Source organism: Vigna umbellata, chromosome 8, assembly GCF_029865625.1.
Source record: "Vigna umbellata cultivar VRB3 chromosome 8, Vumbellata_1.0, whole genome shotgun sequence".
In the NCBI taxonomy this organism is placed as follows: domain Eukaryota; kingdom Viridiplantae; phylum Streptophyta; class Magnoliopsida; order Fabales; family Fabaceae; genus Vigna; species Vigna umbellata.
Genome location: NC_142172.1, coordinates 16,529,588 through 16,551,253, shown reverse-complemented (window position 1 = coordinate 16,551,253; position 21,666 = coordinate 16,529,588). Strand labels below are relative to the sequence as shown.

Below are 21,666 nucleotides of genomic sequence, written 5' to 3'. Positions count from 1 at the left end.
TTAGGTTCCTCCGAATTTGTACTATTTTGCATGCCCTCAGTCATGCAAAAAGTTGATTTTGTTTTACTATTTCCATGGACGAGCTAAGTTCATTAACGTGTGGATTGTAAAAAGAAAAAAATATCTGCATGTTTCTTAATCAATCATCCTAGTATGCTGTTTATTTCGCTTTACATTACACAACTAAAAGATAAATTATTTAATGAAAAGTTTTGGATTATACTAATAATATGACCTTATTGGATAAATTTGTCAAAATAAAAATAAACATATATGTTTAACAGTTAAAACACATTAAAGAGTTAAACATATATATATATATATATATATATATATATATATATATATATATATATATATATATATATATATATATGTATGTATCGAATTTAACTTGATGGCATGTATAATTTATTTGATATTATTTTAGTAAGTGTTCACCAATACATTTTTTTAACTTGATATCAGTCAATGCCAATTATTTTCATATATGGCTGATTCTAAATGATAAATTATATATTTTGTGGCTAGACAAATTTCGGTAGAAATAATTTTTTTTATTTTAGCAGATGTACCTATGTTTGATTATAATTTTGGGAAAGATAAATAAGTGAATCATTTCTTTGGGAAATTATTTATTAATTTCACTCAATTTTATATTTTTAATTAAATAAGTATGTTTGTATTATAAATAATGTATATATGAAGCAAAATTTTTAACATTAAGAGATTAGAAATAACTCAATCTATTATTCATAACTTCATTTAAAATATTTTTCTTTAAGTATTCTCCCAACATACTTCAATATTATTTTAAAGTATTTCCTTATCAGTAAAGACTAAAAATATTTATTAAATATGAATCCATCATCTTTAATAAATATTTTAACATTAAGTTAAGATCCATAAATAATAAATATTTTTTTCAGTCAAATAAAAATAAATATTATGATAAATTTTAATACACTAACTAATTTTAATCTTAACCAAACCTAATTCTAAGAATTACTTGATTGGTATCTCCTTTTAGTATTGTAAACGCATACGCTCCGTAGACTAATTTTAATAGAAAATAAATCAATATAATATAAACTATTCTTAAAAATTTAATAAATATTAGGTTTAATTTTAAAGATTACTTTTCATATGTTTTTCCAAAATCAAGTGTTAAAAATATATTACATCACCAATATTAAATCGAAGAAAATGCTAATCTATAATCAAGAACTTAAAAGAGTAAGTTCAATACCAAAATTGTGACATGTTAATTTGTATACAAAATAAAAATCTTTAGAGTAATAATAGAATTATTTTTGCCGTCCATCGTTAACTCTTATTTTTATGAAGTGTTTTTTTTCATCAAAAAAATATTTATAAATAAGGAATCATTTATGATGTTTCAATTTATACTTATATAAATGAACAAATCGATGTACATGAAGCAATTTTAGAAGGCAGGGTCATGACCCTCAAACTCTACATAATATTAATTTAAGCCATGATATGAAATGAATATACATAATGCAGGATATGAAAATTTTGTCTTTGAATATCTGTTGCATCTACCCTAGCATTTTTTAAGATGATTTTCTTCTTACCCAAACCACTACCAACCGCATGCATTTCAAAGATAAACTTTGTTTGACCACTGTAAGTTGTTAGTGCTAACTAGTCACTCAAGTGACTACTTCTTTCATTCTAAAGGTCTTTCGTGACTACGTAGCTAGGTTGAATATAGAAAGATTTTGTTGTCATATTCATTTCAAAAATTTATTTGAGAGAGTGAGTAGACGAGATCAAGACGATTCGAAGTTAAAATTTGTATTATTTATTTTTTAGATTTAAAAGTAAATTTTGTTTATGATTTAATGGATATGATAGATAAAAATAAGTTTTAATAAATAAAAATTAAAGATTATAAATTTTCCCTTATAATTATTATTATAATTAATAATAATAATTTATTATTAATATTATCACTATGTAAAACTTTTTGCACTAGTTATTTTAGAAATTATTCTTCAATTTTTAAACTAAACATATTTTGATAAAGTAAAAAATGTAGAACTTTAAGCTTCGGTCCAAACCCAAGCTTATTTTTTAGTTTATGTTTTAATTTCTTTTTGAACCAAAACATATTCCTATATTTTATTAAAAAAATTATTGTTTTAATGTCTTCCCATCTTCACCTATTTTTCATCCTAGAATCATAGTAGAATCATTGTTCTCCCCACCAACAATATAGCCACCGCCACCTTTTCCATTCCCACATTGAATAAAAGACATTAAAAAAATATACTTGCATTAAAAAGAAAAGATTATGAAAAAGAAAATTAAATATAAGAGAACGAACATTGTTTTTGAAATGGGAAGGAAAGAGAGGCTCGTAGTGGTGACGCATCTACACAATTCGCATTGACTACCAGAAGAAAAGAGATGTGAGTGAAGGAGTGACAGCAAAAGCGACAACATGGTTCGCATTTGACGACGATAAAGGAAGCAAAATAACTCTGGAAAAGTGATTCAAGAATGTAAATAAAAAAGCTTTAATGAAAATATAATTTTAATTCTATCAAACAAAAAGATCTCGGTTATTTAAACAACTGAAACCTATAATTTTACAAATATTTTTAAAAATGTTAAAAATTATTTTAAAAAACTATAGGCTTTGTTTATTTAAATAGTCAAAACCTATAATTGTGCGCAAGTATTTTAAAAAGTATCACCAGTAACATTTTTACAATTATTTGTAATTTTTTCTTGAACTTAAAACATATAATAGGATTTTGAAAGTTTTTTTTTACAACAGTATATTGTTATTATTACAAGAGCTTTTTCTTTTGTCACCGAGTTACTTCTTTTGCATTGTTTTTTATTTTTGAGAGACACTCAAGGAAAATCTCGTCTTTCCACATTCGTAAAACAGTAAATCAACGCTTATCTCTTCACACAAGCGAGATGTGAATTCCAATTCTTCCCGCAAATCCACACACTCATTCGCCTTCAAATACATTGAAATAACATCCGCTGGCATTGTAAATTGGTAAAAATGAACAACATTAAACTTCGATTGATAATTTGTTGTATAAACTAACTGAGTTCTCAAAAGTTTAATGGAACTCACTATACTAACTTGCTCAAATTCAAGGCATCTTTTTTTTCTTGACCTAATTTAGACTTAGTTCTCAAAAGTCATGCAAAATTGTGTTTTCACGATATTTTAGAAGTCTAAATTAGTAAGTGTTACAATTTAAAATCTGTATGAATTAACCTGATGCTGTGATTAGTGACACTGAAAGAGTAAGCGTGCATTAGAAATTTTGAAGAACTCAGTTTTCATGAACACTATAGCTACGTGCCTAGAATTTATTTCTTTGAAATGACATGCTTAGAAAATAATTAACTGAGATAGTAACAGCATTGGCAATTATATTTGCTCATACCGACACAGTGTTTCCTTTAGTCAAATCTATTATCTTATTGCCCATATTTTAATATTGATTCTGCACTCCAGCAATTAATAGTATGCATTCACCTTGCCATCTTAGAAAACGTCATTTTCTTTCTCTTAAACACAATTTCTGTATAGACACAAGAAAGATTCTCTGGACCTAACCACCATATTTTTATTTCTTCAGTTACTGATATATTACACAAAAGTCTCAGTAAATGACAAAATTTGTAGTGCTTGGTCTGATCTTATACCCTCTGTTCCACCTTCCACTTAATCTTAAGAAAGATTGTTATATAAACAAATAGTCTTAACTGTCTGTAGTGCTGACTGATTTATTAAACATTTGATAGAAAATGAATTTTCTCAACTTATAATTCAGCTGTTCTAACTTCTAAACAAACTTAAGTATAGTTCTCTTTTTAACTGAAGCAATCGAATAAGTTGCCTTGGCCTAATAATTAGCATAAAATATCCCGAGGAATGAATCAAGAATTGGTTAAACCAGATAAAGTTTTAAAACCAGATTTAAATACTGCTCTTGTTTTAAAAGCATTGTTGCATGTTTATTTAGGCACTAAAGGTGTGTTGGATTGATTTGGAGAGAGTGAAGGGATGAATTTGATTGAATTTGAAGGTGAATTGATTGTTGTTTGTTCGAAGGAATTTGAAGATGAATGAGAGTGGATTTGGAATTAAAGTTTATGAAAATTAGTATACAATTTGACCGATGTGACAAATAAAAAAAATTATTTAATTGGTAAAAATTGAATATTATCAAAATACCTTTAGTAGTAAAAGTAATATAAAATTGTAATTGTCAATATTATATATAATTGTAAAAATTATTTTAAGAAGAGAAAAATATAAAAATTAATTTTTAACATGAAAAATTGTATTATTATTTATTATTATTATCATTATATATTATTATCATTATATATTATTATTATTATTATCATCCCTCAAATCTCTCATTTGAGGAGGGATTGATTTTAATCCTCATCCCTCAAATTCTCACTCACAAATCCACACAAATCACATGAAGTGAACATCCTCGATATCTTATTTCCTTTCTTAGAAATAGTAAATCCCCCAAGTAAAACACAACATCACTAGTAAAAAAAGTGGAATTTAACACGCCATATACGCTTCGGTTATGCAAAACCTGAAACATAAAAGACTATATACCTCGGTTACATCTTAACCCGAGGCAGAATAATGATATTGCCTCGGTTAGAAGAACACCCGAGACCTATACTCTGCTTTTTTTGTCTGACAACTTTATGAAAAGGTTCTATGGTCTCAGGTTGCCAAACAACCGATGCCTATACACATGTGCGAAAGGTTCTATGGTCTCGGGTTGCCAAATTACCGATGCCTATACACCCCTTCATTTCTTTGATCTTCTTCATTTCTACGGCCCAACATCTTCTTCTTCCCTCGTGCTCTCACTTCTTCTCCCTCCGTGCTCTCCCATTCTTCCCCTCCGTTCTCTCCCATTCTTCCCCTCTGTCACAGTTGTAGCCTCCGCCGCTGTAGCCTCCTCCGCTGCTGCCTCCGTCACTGCTGCATCCGCCGGTCTAGATCCACTGCTCTAGATCGCCATCGCCAAGCCGCTCCAAATTGGCGAGCCCTCCGTCGTTGCTGCCTCCGCCGCTGCTGGCTCCGTCGCTCTCGATCCACCGGTCCAGATCGCCATCGCCAAGCCGCTCCAGATCGGCGAGCCCTCCGTCGTTGCTGCCTCTGCCATTCTTCCCCTCTATATCTTCATCTTCATCCACCATTCCAGATCCACCGCGAGCCGCCGCCCTAGACCGACAATCCATCCACCGCTCCAGATCCACCGCCGTTCATCTACTCTTGTTCGTCTGCCTCTTCTTCATATCTTGTTCGTTGCAGAAGTTTAACCATGTTAGATCTGTGAAATTTTGTACATTTTGGCATTGTTCTTGAGGCCAGCCCAATGAAGAAATTTTGTAGATTTTGGCATATGTTAGGTCTGTTTTGATCTTGGATTGGGATTGAGATTTTTCAGTTGTTTGAAAAACAATGACTTCCACCACTGAAACAATTTCTGGTTGCTGAGGTTGCTGAGAACTGAACAATTTATGGTTGCTGAGAACTGAACAATTTCTGGTTGCTGAGAACTGAACAATTTCTGGTTGTTGAGGACTGAAACAATTTCTGGATGCTGGTTGCGTACTGAAACGGGTTGCATCTGAAAAAAAAAACGATACTGCCTCGGTTATCTAAGAACCGAGACATATTCATATATGATTTTATCTCAGTCCATGACCGAGGCATAAAATCTGGCCTTTTTACCTCGCCCACATATGTCTCGGTTGCAGAACCGATGCCAATAATAAAAAATAACTAGTGCCTTTTCTTCTTATTGTACTAGTGCATAAAACATTATTACTATCTATAATAGCAACGATAAAAGTTAATTGAAGAAGAAAAAAACGAGGTAATTTCACATACATAACCTTTGTCATATAAGAAAATGTAACTTGACGACTAGACTATAGGTAATTCTAACGGAAAAAGCTTTTGATATGGAAGCATTTTTCATCATATTACTTACCATTAAAAAAAATAACCTCTAAAGTACATGTTGAATATATGAAAAAGTTGAATAATATATAAAGATGAAAATACTTAAACTCATTGCATTAATATTTCGGGTTAGTGGTAGTGATTTTTATATGAATTAAGCTACCTTTCATTGTTTTTGAATCTTCTAGGCATCAAAATCGATGATGTTTCTCTTGATTAAAGACTCATATAAGTACAATATAATCTTTATATTGAAAATGTTCTTGGCGAAAGATTATACAATTGTGTCCTGTTATATATAAATAACGATATAAGTAAAGGTTGCTACTGTGGTACTCGTGTTTAGTTTGAGAGGATGTTCGAATCACTACTACAAAATTATATATAAACAACACGAGACAACACTTATTTAAATAAGCTCTACCTATCAATCCATGGAACCAATAGACCGTGCTTATTTAATTAAGCGCGGTTTATTGGTATCCAATAGACAATTTTTTTCAAAAAAATGTTATATAATTTATGTTATTTTTTTAATTAATAATTTCAAATGGAGCAATCTCAACACTTATTTGAAAAACGTTATCTATTAGGATATCAAGAGACGATACTTTTTAAAATAAGTGTTGTTTATGTTTTATTAAAAAAATTAAAAAACTTTTCATCCATGTTCCCTCGTTCCCTCTTTCTCTTCTATGTTTCTCCTTATTGTTTTCCATACCTTCGTGTTCACTCACTTGTTTGACATCGTGCTCATGTGAGAGATCTTTGTTCAGTAGGTAAGTTCTTTTTATTATTCTCCCAAAGTTTTTTCTATGCTCATCCCCTAAATCCTTATATCCATAAATTCCTTTCTTCTTTGTTGAGATTGACCCATAACGGTCTGTAGTGGGGTTTGTCATGTGCAAAGGTTCCCCGAATAGATTCATTTGTTCATGGGCCAAGCCATGGAAGAGAGAGTGTAGAAGAAGAAGAAAGAGACCGGAGAATAGCTCGTAGCTATTGCCGAGACTAAAACCCTCTTCAAGCTCTAAACGAGGTTAAATTTCTGACTTTCCTCTCTCTCACTCACTCTCACAAATGCCCTCCTTGTTCCCTGAATCACACTCATTGTCCCAACGACTTCCCTTCACTCTCGCTCACAATTGCTTCTCCTCCCTCTCACTTGTAACTACCTTCCCCTACTCTCGCTCACTCTCACTTACAACTACAACATGGTTTCAAAATTCTTTCACCATCCCCCATTCCACAATTCACTCCATCATCCAAGACCGTAACGTAGAAAGAAAATCATAACCTTAGCACATTTACATCTACCTTGTGAGCCTCCCTTCCCTTTCGAATCTCTAACCTAACAACGTCTACCTTTACCTTGTCAACTTTTTTCAAATAAGCATTGTCTCACTAGTGCAGAAAAGGTCTTTAACATCACTCTTTAGACGTTTGACTCTCGAATATCCAACGTAAAAACTGACCGGTGGCATTTCCGTAAATAAAATAACTATTTGGACGTCGGCTATGGGGGGCCAGACGTCTAAATACTCATATACGTCGGTCTCCCCCGAATGGACGCAAAAACTAAACGAAAAAGTAAGAAAATAATAATTTTTTATTCTATTTAGACGTTGGCTATGGGGGGACTAGACGTCTAAATACTCATATACGTTGGTTCTCCCGAATGGACGCCAAAACTAAACGAAAAAGTAAAAAGAAAAACTTTTTATTCTATTTAGATGTCGGCTATGGGGGGCCAGACGTCTAAATACTCATATACGCCGGCTCCCACGAATGGACGCCAAAACTAAACGAAAAAGTAAAAAAAAAATTTTTTTTATTGTATTTAGACATCGGCTATAGGGGCCAGACGTCTAAATACTCAGCCCAAAATCTAAAAAGTCACATTTTGACTCCATTTAGACCTCCAGTAGTCATTTAAACGTCGGTCACCCCCATCCCGGACATCTAAAGTGTGCGTCAAAATAAATTTTTAAATGCTTTAAACATCAGCTAGGCAGGGGAGCTGACGTCTAATGGTCTGCTATTATCAAACCCACGTGCGTGGCAGCAGTTACGAACACTCACTATTCATCATCTTCATCGCGTTTTCTCTCTGCGGGCTACAATTTTAAGGTTCGATTTCTCACTTTTGCAACGTTTAAAATTAATTTCACTTCGATTACATTACTCTTTGATGAATTATCTTTCATTTGAACCGATTAAAATGCGTTTTCATTGCGTTTTGGTGCAGTTTTGCTTGTGTGCTTGGTCTTCATGACGAATTTGGCCCTATACAAAAAAACACTCAATTCGTGAGCCACGAGGCATTGAGGAAGATGGATCTTTAGTGGGAGGAAAGACTCAACCAAAGCATGAGATCAATGGAGCAACGATTCATGGAGCAGCTACATGAACAAAAGGAAATACAAAGAGCGCTTGAAGAGAAGCTGCATTCCATGATGCAGGTTGCCCACTGAAGCTCCCACAGCAGATGTCTGACCTGTGTAGTCCGACATCTATATAGACGTCTGACCTGTGTAGTCCAACGTCTATATAGACGTCTTACCTGTGTGGTCCGACGTCTATATAGACGTCTGACTATGGGGTTCGACGTCCCATTAACGTCTCTCAAAAAGACGTCGGGTCGGGATCAGACGTAAAAAGCCCAATTTAACAGACATTAAAAGTCTTTTATGCACTAGTGTCTATTGGTGGCTCTTAATAGGCGATGCTTTTTCAAATAAACACTATCTATGAGTTGCTCTTAATAGACAATGTTTTTTCTAGAAACGCTGTCTTTTAATAAATTATGCTCAAATAGACAATGCCTAAAATGTCTTGTTTATGAGAAAAATTTTGTAATAATGTAAAAGAACTCCATTTGGGGAAATATTGGTATAGTCTAAGTATGAGCTTAGATTAAATATATAGATGAGAAAGTTGAAGAACGAAGAAAATCTATAAACTCATTATTTGAATATTTTGGGATGAAACTAATATCAATTACTTAGGATTAAGTTTATATGCATCACCCTTATTTGATAAAGCTACACGAGATATTTCCTAAGCATACACAATTCCATATATAATTGGAAACACTGTATAACGACTTGGTCAGATTTTAATCATTAGACCCTCCTACATCTCCTTCTAAAGTTGGAATCATGTGCCACCAAACATTTCATAATATCGAACAACTCCTCTTACTTTTATCTAACCTCCAAAATTCCAAACATTTAATGATAAAACAGAATTGTGAACATTAGTACTAGGATGAACAATAGAGAATCGGCTTATCATGAAAAGAAATACAAGAGAACCAAAGAAATAATGTGTACAAAAGAAATTCCTATTATAGCAGAATGGTGTAATGGTACAAACCTACCACTAGACAAGACTGGAAGATAAATTTGCAGAAAATCAGTCATGAAAGACGGGAACAAAAATAGAATTAAGACTGGTAAAGTTTTGTACAATGAAGGTTTTTTGCTGTGCTTTAGTTAGAAATTTAATGCATGTTTTAAGTTGTATCGATCAAATCACATATGGACTCATGAAACTTTATTTTTTTATCAGCAACAATGACATTTCTATATATACCGAACACTTACGTAACCCATATACAAACAAAATTGTAGAGAGTATTATCAAGGTTTTCTAATACTAAATATTTACTAACCTTCATAATACTATCTACAAGTTCAAATGTATACCACAACTATAATGTTGTCTATGCTAGCTACAGGTTTTCCCAAACCATTGTTTCTTTAGTTTCATTTTCAATCTGCATTTTTCCTCCCATCATCGAGTGTTTTGTTTCTAGATAGCAGCACAGATCCTCTGTTCTCTATCTTCCATTCTTTACATTATTATTGTCCCATAAGCCATGCCGTTGGTATCTTCTAACTGTGAGCAATTGCTTTTTACTGTCCTCAAGTTGTTATTCTGTTAGAATCTTCTGCATCTTATCGATATTGTGGCGCAAAGTTTTATATTTTTCAGCAGCTTTCTCTATATTCCTTGTTCATATCTCACAGTCAATGCATACGTGGTCATATTTGTTACTGGGTATATCTTATCAGTTAAACATAACATATTCCAATCTAGACTGTTTGCAGACAAACTTTGGTTACCAATCATACCAGAATTTCCTAGCTACCTTTAGTGTATAAAGCACGTAAAATCTCACTGTGGTGCAATACATGCATGGTTATACAAACAGTTTGTGTTTTACAGTTCAGACCATTATCTCAAAATTAGCATATTTTAATTAGTTTTATGTATAAACAACCATTGTTTTTGCATCGTCCAAGAGTTGGTAATTACATCAGCATGCATCCTACTTTCGCTCTCATAATAAAGCCCCAAAAACAGTGATAAAGGAAGTTGGAAAAACTCAGACAATTTCTATAGAGATGAGGAGCAGAAGAAACAAAATAACGTGAAATGGTGAACAATATGTAATTCCAAAGAATTAGGAGGATTATATATACATAAAAGATATACACAATTTTATCGAGGCATTACTTGCAAACTGGAAATGGAGGCATGCAAGAAAAAAAATACACATGTTTGTGGAGGAATGTATTAGAATCTGAACCAACATAATCAACCCAATCATGGATTTGTGTTGTTGAAGGATTTGAAGAAAATATGCGTGGTAGAAAATGGGCAAACATAAAAAGATTAGCGGACAAATAGAGAGCAACATAAGACAGATAATGTCCCAATCTCTGTCCATATTTGTCTTAGCCCAAATTTCAAAGAATTATTAGTGTGTTGTTTAGATTGAAGTAGATATTTATTTCTACACAACAACAGTAATCTGATAGTATCTTCATTTATTTATTTTATAATTTTGATGGCTTACAAGATGGTTTTTTTATTGGGTTATTTTGGATAAAAAAATTACTTTTTGTTGGGATATTGTGGATTTCTTTATGCGATTTCTTTAAACTGTTCGTATATACTATATTTTGCTTGTAAATAGGTTGATGTACCAAAGTACATTCACATTTATAAATTCTTTTGACTGGTAAAACAAGTCACATGTTTAACTAAACGAATCAATTTAGTTCAATTTATTTTTAGCGATTTAAAAATTTTATAATCAAATTTAACTTCTCGTGACTTAACTCACTTAAAAATATTTTTATTTTCTTAATTTATATTATATATTTGTCGCATTAAAGTGGTTTGTTTCCACTCATTCTACTCATTTATTAATAACAGTATGATCACACTGAATTTCTATTTTTCCAAAAATTATTATAAATTAAAAATTAAAATATTAATCTATATAATTAGAAAAACAAATTAATTAAATATTCAAAAATATTATTGATAATATTATAATATTTTAAAAAATCATATCAAATTATCAATTAATATAATTAAAAATAATAAATAATTATAATAAAAATGTGATGAAAAATGATTAAAAGAGTATAAAAAGTTGTTAGTAAATTACATATAATCGTTCCAATCCAATTCAAATACATATATTTAACTAGCAAGGAGAATAAGTCGAGTTTAGTTTTACTAATTGATTTGAATCTATTTGGACACCTAATTGAAGTTAAAAAGTTTATTTGAAAAAGATCTCAATCATATATATATAAAAGCAAAAACTTGATCTATTTCAATTTCTTAACCATTTGTTAGCCACACTCATACCCAGATACAAAACAAAAAATTACATTGGACATCAACATTCTACAATATTGGTAGATTTTGTGTTATGCTCTCTTTCTTCAACTTCCATTGACTTTCTTGCAATCAGTTCTGATTTCGCCTTGAGTACCTGTCAAAGGACTGATGTTACCCATGTTGATCATTGATTGAGCAAAAGTTTCGAAGAAAGCCGATTGGTTGTTGGCAAAGTTGTTAACAATGGAGATTGTGGAAGAGCCATTGGTGGAGAAGAGCTCTTGGTCTGTTTGGAGAAGACCCATGTTGATGAGAAGATTGGTGAAATAGTTGTTGTCAAAAGTGTCAGCGGTTGAAGGATCAAGGTTGTTCAATGTAGACCCACTCCCATTTTGGGGACAGTTTTGCTGTAGAGTGGCCAAATAGGTTGAGTTCAGGGTTGGATCAGGACTTCCTGTGCCACTGAAGTTGAATAACCTTTGGGAGAAAAACTGGCATTGTGCACGTCCAAAAGTGTGCGCACCTGATACAAAAGTCCACCAATCAATCATTTTATAAGATTTCCATGCATGGAGAGAAATTTTCATGCATTTCAACATTATTATATATTATTCATTTTCTGAAGAAAATAAACAGCTAAAAAACTACATGTGCAATTATTCTTTTACTCGTTTTATGAAAAAAGTATTAGTCACGATCATATATTTCTATATAATAATTCATCTATATTATGATAGAAACATTGTAGTTATACCAGATAGTGCAACAAGATCTGTTGTGTCTAAGCCAACGGCAGAAAATTTGGATGTGATGTTGGCTAGGCTCTCAAATGGAGACGGAATGGAAGTGTTGGCACCAGCTTGGTTTGCAGTTAAACTGTCTCTTCTTCCAAGTAATACAGTCCATGAAGGACCTCCAGACTGCAGAATTTTACGTTAAATGTAACTAGCAGAAGAAAAATATTGGTTTCTTATCAAAGAAAGTAGAAAACATGATAAACTATGTTATGAAAAAGTTGTGACATGGTTGTTTGAAATTAATTCTTCTGAGGGACTTAAAAAATGTTCTTATACAGTAAAGGTCTTGGAAGATTTCAATAACATGTAGAATGATACTGAATTGTACTATGAAGTTACCAGGGACACAGAGGATTCTGCAGCAAGGGCAAGAATATCAGCACAAGATACAACACCAGGGCATGAACTTTCGAGGGAACTCTTGATGCTGTCAACCACGTCAAATCCCCGAACGGAATTGGCGTTGGGAGCTGCAGTTTTCTCACTTTGTGTGATGTTACCACCAACATCGAGCAAAATGGACCCATCACAGCCCTAATCACAGAAACAAATAACAGCTATCAGTGATGAATAATCTGTGATAGAATGAAGGGAAAAAGAAATGGAAGATGGAAGTTTACATCGACAAAGCAATCATGAAAGTGGAGACGAGTGAGGCTTGCAGCAATACGTGAATCAGATGTCAAAGCCTGCTGCACAGAATTCCTCACAATGGTTGAGACATTGGAGCATGTACTGGAATAGAAGGTTGCACTCAATTGCCCTTCTGAAGGAAGAACAAATGTTAGCACTGAGAAAATGGTGGCCAGAAGGAAATAATAAGTATTATTAGTAGAAAACATGGTTGATAATTTGATGTATATATCTTCTTTCCCTATGTTTGATTGATATATAGGTGATATGTTAGAGTATATATAGAGAAAGAAACCGCGTTATGCATTCATTGCTTTATAGTTCTCTTTAAGATAAAGTTTTCTTTGGAAGTGTCAACCAGACATAGTTTTAACATTAATCAAAATTTGTGAAGGTAGTGGGGACCTGGGGAGGAAAACCGAAACCTTAATGATTGACACTTAACCAACTTGTAATACTAGGTCATATACTCATTAGATACTGCCTACAAAAATGAAGAGAAATAATATTTTAATACACATAAATATGTTTTATATTTGACAGTATTTCTTATTTTCTTTTTCTTTTACATTTCTCCAAAAATCATTAAGAAAAAAATCCTCAAAATATTTCCTTTTTTTATTGATTTCCATCCAAGAATCAACATAATCTATGATAACCCTATTATTACGCAAATAAATTAAATCTAAAAGCACTTCCAATTAAAAAGAAAAAAAAAATGAAGAAGATAGAATGAACAAACTTTCTTTACAAATTAAAATATAAATTTAAACATTTCAAATCTATAAAAATTAGAAAATAAAACTTCTCTGGATTTTGAAGTGAACAAAATTAATATTTTTTATTTTACTTCTTCACTTATAATTATTATATGAATAAATAGCATATTACTAATTCTAAATGACAAATACTAAACTCTATGTACATGTTGTTTAGTCTTAGGTTTTCGGTATGGAGAATTCAATTTAAAATCAAGCACTAATATCAAGTCCAATAAAATGTGTTTAAAACTTATTCAAAAAGACAAAAAATCTACTCAGTGAAAGGTATTTTATAAAAGTCAAACTTGATGTATCTGTATACTATTTTTCATTTTGAAAACATTAGCAACCAAATATTTTGGCAATTAAAAAGTCCTTACAACTTAAAGTGTACATAAATTAATCTGAAAACTTATTCTTTAAACAAGTATACATACATGCTTACAGATTAAGAAAGAGAGTAAAAACATAAGCAATCATTAGTCCACCGACACGGTTTTTTCTTGGTTTGGTCAATTCTATTATCTTATTATTGCCACCTTTTCTTTACCATGCATATATTAATCATTCAGCTGTCCAGCAAATAAGAAAAGTATTCACATTTAGCAGGCCATTCTAGAAAAGTCTTCTTTTCCTGAATAAAATTTTTCTATTTCAAAAGACAAGAAAGATTCTCTCACGACCTGTTGAAAGTAACAAAAATTATAAATGAGCTACGTTCTTAATTGTTTCATGTGTTTATTCCTTTCTCACTATACAATAAATTGTTGGCAAATAAATCACAGAAAATCATTAAAGAAAAAAACTAATAAATCAATTACAGCAAAAATATATTAGATAATTTAACTAATGTTAAATGATTTCTAGTAATCTACTACTAAACATGATTTAGAACGAATAATCATAACATATATACACATTACACGAAAGGTCGAAAGTCTTTGGTAAGAGAAGAGAATCTTAAAGTATACTACTCAGTGTTAACTTATAATCGTTACAGCTTAATTGCAAGAATTTTTGGCTCTCCAATCGAGGGAGACAATGCAATATATATACCGAGTCATCTGCCATGAATTTCTACCCTAAAATTTCCAGTCACTATCAAGATTTTGTAAACGAATCAAGTCATGCCATAAAATTTATTGTTTTTCAAATTCAAGTTTAGTATTACCAGTAATATATATTAATATACATGTTTACATGCATATAAGATCCTTACGCAGTTATCCCAACAACATATACAGATAGTAAATTTTTCACATATTTGTATTAACCTTTTTCAAAGGCTATATATAGTAAAGTGTTTGTTTTCTCAACCATCATTAATTTACTTTAATTAATTAAATTTAAATGAAAATAAATAATAATACATAATTGAACTAGAAAAAGTCTAAGCACTATTTTGATATACAGTGAAAGATGCAGTGGCAATTCCATTGAATTTGAATGTTAACATAAAAGGAACGCGTGACTCCAAAACTTGCTTCCACATGGAGTTGGTGAGAGTGGTTGCTGACTTTGCTACCAATCTTAAATTAGAATGCTATAATATGACTCATTACTCGTTAATCAACCTTTCATCAATATCGTTTATAAGTCATTGTCAAAAACATATCAAACCTGCTGTAACATCCTGTTATTTTCTAAAATACGATACTTAATTTAGTTTTATTTAATTATTTAATAAATTAAAAAACACAAAAATAAAAATGTTTCTAAAATTAAAATAGAATTGTTAGAAAGAGAAAGTTATGAATAAAATGAGTTTAGTCTTAAAAGATCAACTTTAGATTTTTTTATTAGACATTTGTGTAATCGTTAGAGAAACTTTATTGCAGAGATATCTCTTAAATTAGAGATTTACATCCTGGATTCTTATGCATTGTCCTTCATGATGAGATAAGTTGTGTTTCGTGTGTAAATGTTTATGATTGTGAGTGGATAAGAATTCTTAAGTCTCACTATGTTATATCTATTTTAAGGGTTATGAACATATAAAACCACTGTTGTTAGATGAACTTATTTTGATTTGGATTAAATTTAAATTGACATCAGTAAAATTTTGAAGGTTGATTTATATTAAATATTATGAGAATATTTGAATCTCAATTACACATGTTTAATATTATAAATCTTTCGTTTATTAGGTTTTTTTTTTTTGTTTCCTTTGAATTTTTTTTTGTATTTTTAGAACAATTTTTATTATCTCTCTGCGTTTAGACTCGTTTATATATGAAACGTTTTTTTTTTCAAGGTCTTTTACCCTTGATTTTATATTTGTTTTTGTTTTTATAATTTCATTATTAAATTATTTCTAAGACACAGATTTGATTATGTTTACTTTTTTTAACATTTTTACTTGATGTTTATTTTTATCATGTAAAATATTGTTTTGATATTTCTATATAATTATTTTCATTTACTATAACTCATTATCATAAATATAATTTTATCATCATAATTATATAAAGGCATTTCATTTAATATTCTGTAATATTTAATTTCAATGTGATGAATCTTGTTTATCAACCTCCAACAAAAATTGAAGTTCAAAAGATAAAATATTAATATTAAATTTCAATTATTATTAGTTTAATATTTGTTCTTTGTGAAATTTCTTTTAGGTGGCTTATTATAATTTTTATTTGTGTATAAAACAGACATTTTATTAGAATTTAGAGAAAGAAAATAAAGAGACATTTACAATATTTTTAAAATTTGAATATTTATTTTCTTTTTATAACTTTTTAAAAATACTTTTTAATTTTATTAACTTTGTTTCATTAACATTTGCAAAATTAATAAATTTTTTGGTTGATATTTAATTTAGTACTCTAATTTCAAATATATACAATTATAAATATTTGATATTAAAGAAACAAGAATATGTTATTTTGATATTATGTTTTCTTTTATCATGATTTTTATTTTTTACAAAAAGTTATATAATTTATATTAAAATATTAAAAAAGCGTGTAGCAAGATTATTCTATACTCCATGGAAATACGGATGAAATTTTTTGTATGAGAATATGTGTTGAGTAATAAAACTCATGTGTTCCTCTTTCGTTATTATCCCTAATTAAAATTGATTTATTTACTTACCTCAAACACATGTGTTTTTTATTTTATAGTTTTCTAAAAAGAATTTTAGAACATTGTGAAGAGCGGATTATATTTACACTACAAAAATTTCATTTTCTAGATTACATACTTATTTTATAGTTTTAAAAATAATTTTGCAACCTTTTGAATAGAGTTTTCTATAGGAATATTTCACACTAGAAAGACTTGAGAAAGATTTATTGAATATCATTCATTACTTTTAATCATGTTATAGGTTTTGGATTATAATCCTTGTACAAATATATGCCGTGATTCCTTTTCTTTTAGTTTTCTTTTACTTGTAATGAAGAACAATGACATGTATTTGACAATAGATTGTAATGTTCTTTGGAAAATGTATGGTACGAAAGATAGGCCGAACGGTCAACAGTAATAACAGTTCGATCTATTTCTTTTGTAAATGGTCAAACAAATTCAAATATTAGGTCATCGCTTAAGTTATTGATGTTAGATCGTAAATGGGCCAGCATTCAAGACATGAGGGCTATTCCCTACAGCATCGAGATTGCTCCCTGCACCACCACATTTTTTTAAAATTCCAAAACTAACCTTTATATTTTAAAAAATTCTACACCTTCACTTATTTTCCTCAACGGATGTCGACATTCGTTGAAGAAAAATTGTTCAACGGATATGCTACATCCGTTAACGGATGTGTCCACATTCGTTTAAGCTTAATATTTTTTTTTTAGTTTTTAGTTTATTAATTTATTGTATTAATAATAATGATTTAATTACATAAAATAAAATTAATTTACATAATATATTATAAAAAAAGAAAAAATTTAAATAATGTATAAGATAAATAAAATATGATATTTAAATAAACTAAAAAAAACATAAACAAATGTGGCACATCCATTGAATATAATTAATTAAAAAATATTAGAATTTAATTAAATTAATAATAATTATTTAATTAAATAAAATAAAATTAATTTTCGTAATATATTATAGAAAAATAAAAAAATTAAGTAATTTATAAATTAATTAAAATATAATATTTAAATAAACTAAAAGTTAAAAAAAACACTTAAACGGATGTGGTACATCCGTTGATAGATGAAACGGATGTCGCACATCCGTTGATTTTAATTAATTAAAAAAATTTATAATGTAATTAAATTAATAATAATTATTTAATTAAATAAAATAAATTAATTTATTACGTAATTATTGTAACATCCCAAAAATACAGTACAAAACTATATAATAGAATAATCACATTAATTAATAATTCAGATCAGTCTTTACTCTATGAAAACGCACGGTTACGGCCGAACGACCTTACATAAGCTTTTCAGCTAAACTATACAAGATAAGAGAAAACTTGACCGAACGGTTTACAAAAGCCAAATACCGAACGGTCAGATAACAAGAAAAGAGAGGAGGTGACCGAACGATCACCTCATACTAAACTACTATCTACTAACCGAACATCCTACGGTTCGGCCTTCACTTCCACTTCGACCAAGTTTTCTTCTTCCAGCGCCTCTTCCAGCAGCGCATCTCCTTCTGCTCACATCCACACGGATGATCATTGCAACGACAAGACAAACGCACAAGACGAGACAACACAAGGAAAACACAGGGTAAGCTTATGTAATTTAATTCATACATACACATACATTTCAACCAATCCAACACCCAAGATAAAACTTCAACGTACGCAACATACAAAGCCTATCACTAGACTGACTGTCCAGACTGTATGAAATCTGTGTAGCTACACGCGTTCGTGCACCCGGGTGATGTAGTAACTGGGATACACTCAACAGCTGCCACCCGAGGTTAGCCCTATCTGTCCAAAGTACCCCTAAGGACTAGGACTTCCTGCCGTTCCCACACATGACCTACCCTCCTCTACGTGAAGATGAGTACTCACAGAACATCAGGATGAACGGCCAGCTTAGCATGCCCATCCGTTGAAATAATGTATAAGATAAATAAAATATGATATTTAAATAAACTAAAAAAAACATAAACAAATGTGGCACATCCGTTGAATATAATTAATTAAAAAATATTAGAATTTAATTAAATTAATAATAATTATTTAATTAAATAAAATAAAATTAATTTTCGTAATATATTATAGAAAAATAAAAAAATTAAGTAATTTATAAATTAATTAAAATATAATATTTAAATAAACTAAAAGTTAAAAAAACATTTAAACGGATGTGGTACATCCGTTGATAGATGATACGGAGCACATCGTTGATTCTAATTAATTAAAAAAATTTATAATGTAATTAAATTAATAATAATTATTTAATTAAATAAAATAAATTAATTTATTACGTAATTATTTATAAATTAATTTTATTTTATTTAATAAAATAATTATTATTAATTTAATTTATGTATTATTATTTAATTAATTATTTAAATATTTTTTATATAATTACTTAATTGAATGTACCACATCCGTTAAGTTTTTTTTTTAGTTTATTAATTTATTGTATTTTAAATTAATATATAAATATTATTTAAATTTTTTTATATTTTAAATTAATTTATAAAATATTTAACTTTTTTTGTTTTTTATAATATATTACATAAATAAAAAATATTATTAAAATAAAATTTAAAATAAAAATAATAAACTAAAATAAAAACAAGTTAAAATATGTAAACGGATGTTAACATCTGTTCACGAATGTCAACAGATGTTGACATTCGTTTTATAGCAATGGTAAATTGGGTATGGGGTGGTGTAGGGAGCATTTGGTGATGGTGGAGGGGGCAACACTCTCAAGATATTGTTATTGGGTCAATGACTTGAGCAAATAAACTCTTAATAAATTAATAACAAGATAATTAAAGATATTGATTAAAGATATTCATAACTGATTGCAAGTTAAGGAAGTTATTTATAAGTAACAGACTGAAATTAAAGGTAAGTTCGTTTTATTGGATCTATGTCATTTTAGCATCCATGAATAACTTATAAATAGAAGGTTAAGCTATTAGAAAGTGGGTTTAAAGCCTAACTCAACCCCACAAAACCGATCCATGAATAACTTATAAATAGAAGGTTAAGCTATTAGAAAGTGGGTTTAAAGCCTAACTCAACCCCACAAAACCGGCGTGTAAGGTGAGGTTTACCTCACTTATATATTATATTTTGGCCTTATCTCTAGTCGATGTGGGACTTCCAACACACCCCGTTCACGCAGAGGTATAGACATCTCGTGCGTGATAGTAGAAATTGGGTGGTCCGATAACGGCCCGATAGCGGGTGGAATAGAAGAATAGAATGCCCACTTAGAACTCGCTAGGATAGGCTCTAACCTGGCTCTGATACCATATTAGAAAGTGGGCTTAAAGCCTAACTCAACCCCACAAAACCGGCTTGTAAGGTGAGGTTTGCACCTCACTTATATATTATATTTTGGCCTTATCTCTAGTCGATGTGGGACTTCCAACATAATCCATAAAGGTAAGTAAGTCTAACAAAGGTTATCAAACTCGAGAGTTTACGTAAACTCGTAAGAGTTTACTTTGCATGAAAAAAAATATAAATAAAATCTTAATTCAAATAAGATAACAAAATTATATAAATTCAATAAGCTTTTTCGCTACAAACATAAAAAAATAAAATGCCCAGGAGCTTAAAATATTGTGGAGCACAGTTTTTTTAACCATGCAGTGTATTTTATTTTTGAAAAATAAAATGAATGGTGCAATGACATACATAAGATTATTAAAATATATGTTGCCGTAAAACATAAATTATTAAAATATATGTTGTAGTTCTGTAAAGTTTACTCATTAAAGTACTTGCTCTTAAAACATAAAACCAAGTTAACCATTGAGGGTTTACACTTACGCAACTCGGAAGTTCAAAGACGATACAACAAGGTTGACGGCAAGGTCGACGGCGAGATCGACAGCGAGGTCGATGGCGAGATCGATGGCAAGATCGATAGACGACGCGAATGGCAGGAACAAAGGTGAGATTGAACGACCTGAATAAAGGCGGTGCAACGGAAGGCGAGATCGACGGCGCGACGGACGATGAGTTCGAACGTTGCGATGGACGGCGCAACAGAGGGCGAGCCTGATGAACGAGGACGCGGTTGAGGGCGTGATCGAACACGAGATCGAAGGCGAGAGCTCGAGAATGAAGATGAACAGTGAACGAAGATGAATAGTGAAAACAAAGATCCCAAACTCGCAAAATCCGAACCACACTCGCGATTTCAACCGAGTTTAGCGAGTCTACCACTGATTCCACCGATTCTACACCAAAAGCGAGTTTGCTTACGAGTTAACTCGAAAGCACTGTTTGAACTCGTAAACTCGACCGAGTTAACGAGTTAACGAGTTAACTCGTGAGTTCGATAAGCCTGAGTCTAACTGAGTTTTTATATTTCATAGTGAGAAAAAGATCATTGATCAACGTCTGACTTGAGCGTCAGAGTGCCTTTTGCAGGTAACCTTCACCCAGTCTGGACTTGAAGTGCTTGGAGTAGGAGATTCAGGGGTTAGAGGATAGGAAAACTACAGTAGAAAAGGTGTCGGTCCTATTAATTTTATACAAAAACATTTGTTACTCATAAACAACTTCATTAACCTACAAACAATTATCAATATCTTTAATCAATATGTTTAATCAATATCTTTAATTATTCTGTTTCTAATTTATTAACTGTTTATTTGCTTAAACCATTGGTCCAATAACAAT

General features: G+C 30.6%; 1 protein-coding gene across 1 annotated transcript; it reads right to left on the bottom strand.

Annotated features, from left to right (window-relative positions):
* Nucleotides 1-11,593: 11,593 nt before the first annotated feature.
* LOC124846405 (peroxidase A2-like) lies at nt 11,594-13,345 on the bottom strand. The gene is made up of 4 exons (XM_047323652.2): nt 13,074-13,345; nt 12,793-12,987; nt 12,411-12,576; nt 11,594-12,179 (listed from the first exon to the last, which is right to left on the bottom strand). The coding sequence occupies exons 1-4, from the start codon at nt 13,293-13,295 to the stop codon at nt 11,761-11,763; spliced, it is 1,002 nt and encodes a 333-aa protein (XP_047179608.1). The 5' UTR covers nt 13,296-13,345; the 3' UTR covers nt 11,594-11,760.
* Between the last annotated feature and the right edge of the window lie 8,321 nt (nt 13,346-21,666).

What these genes read in the sequence shown, in the direction of transcription:
- LOC124846405 (XM_047323652.2), bottom strand. Translation starts at nt 13,295, where the DNA reads ATGTTTTCTACTAATAATACTTATTATTTCCTTCTGGCCACCATTTTC. An exon ending in TTCATGATTGCTTTGTCGAT is followed by an intron (nt 12,988 to 13,073) that starts GTAAACTTCCAT and finishes TTCTGTGATTAG; the next exon opens with GGCTGTGATGGGTCCATTTT. An exon ending in CAGAATCCTCTGTGTCCCTG is followed by an intron (nt 12,577 to 12,792) that starts GTAACTTCATAG and finishes AAAATTCTGCAG; the next exon opens with TCTGGAGGTCCTTCATGGAC.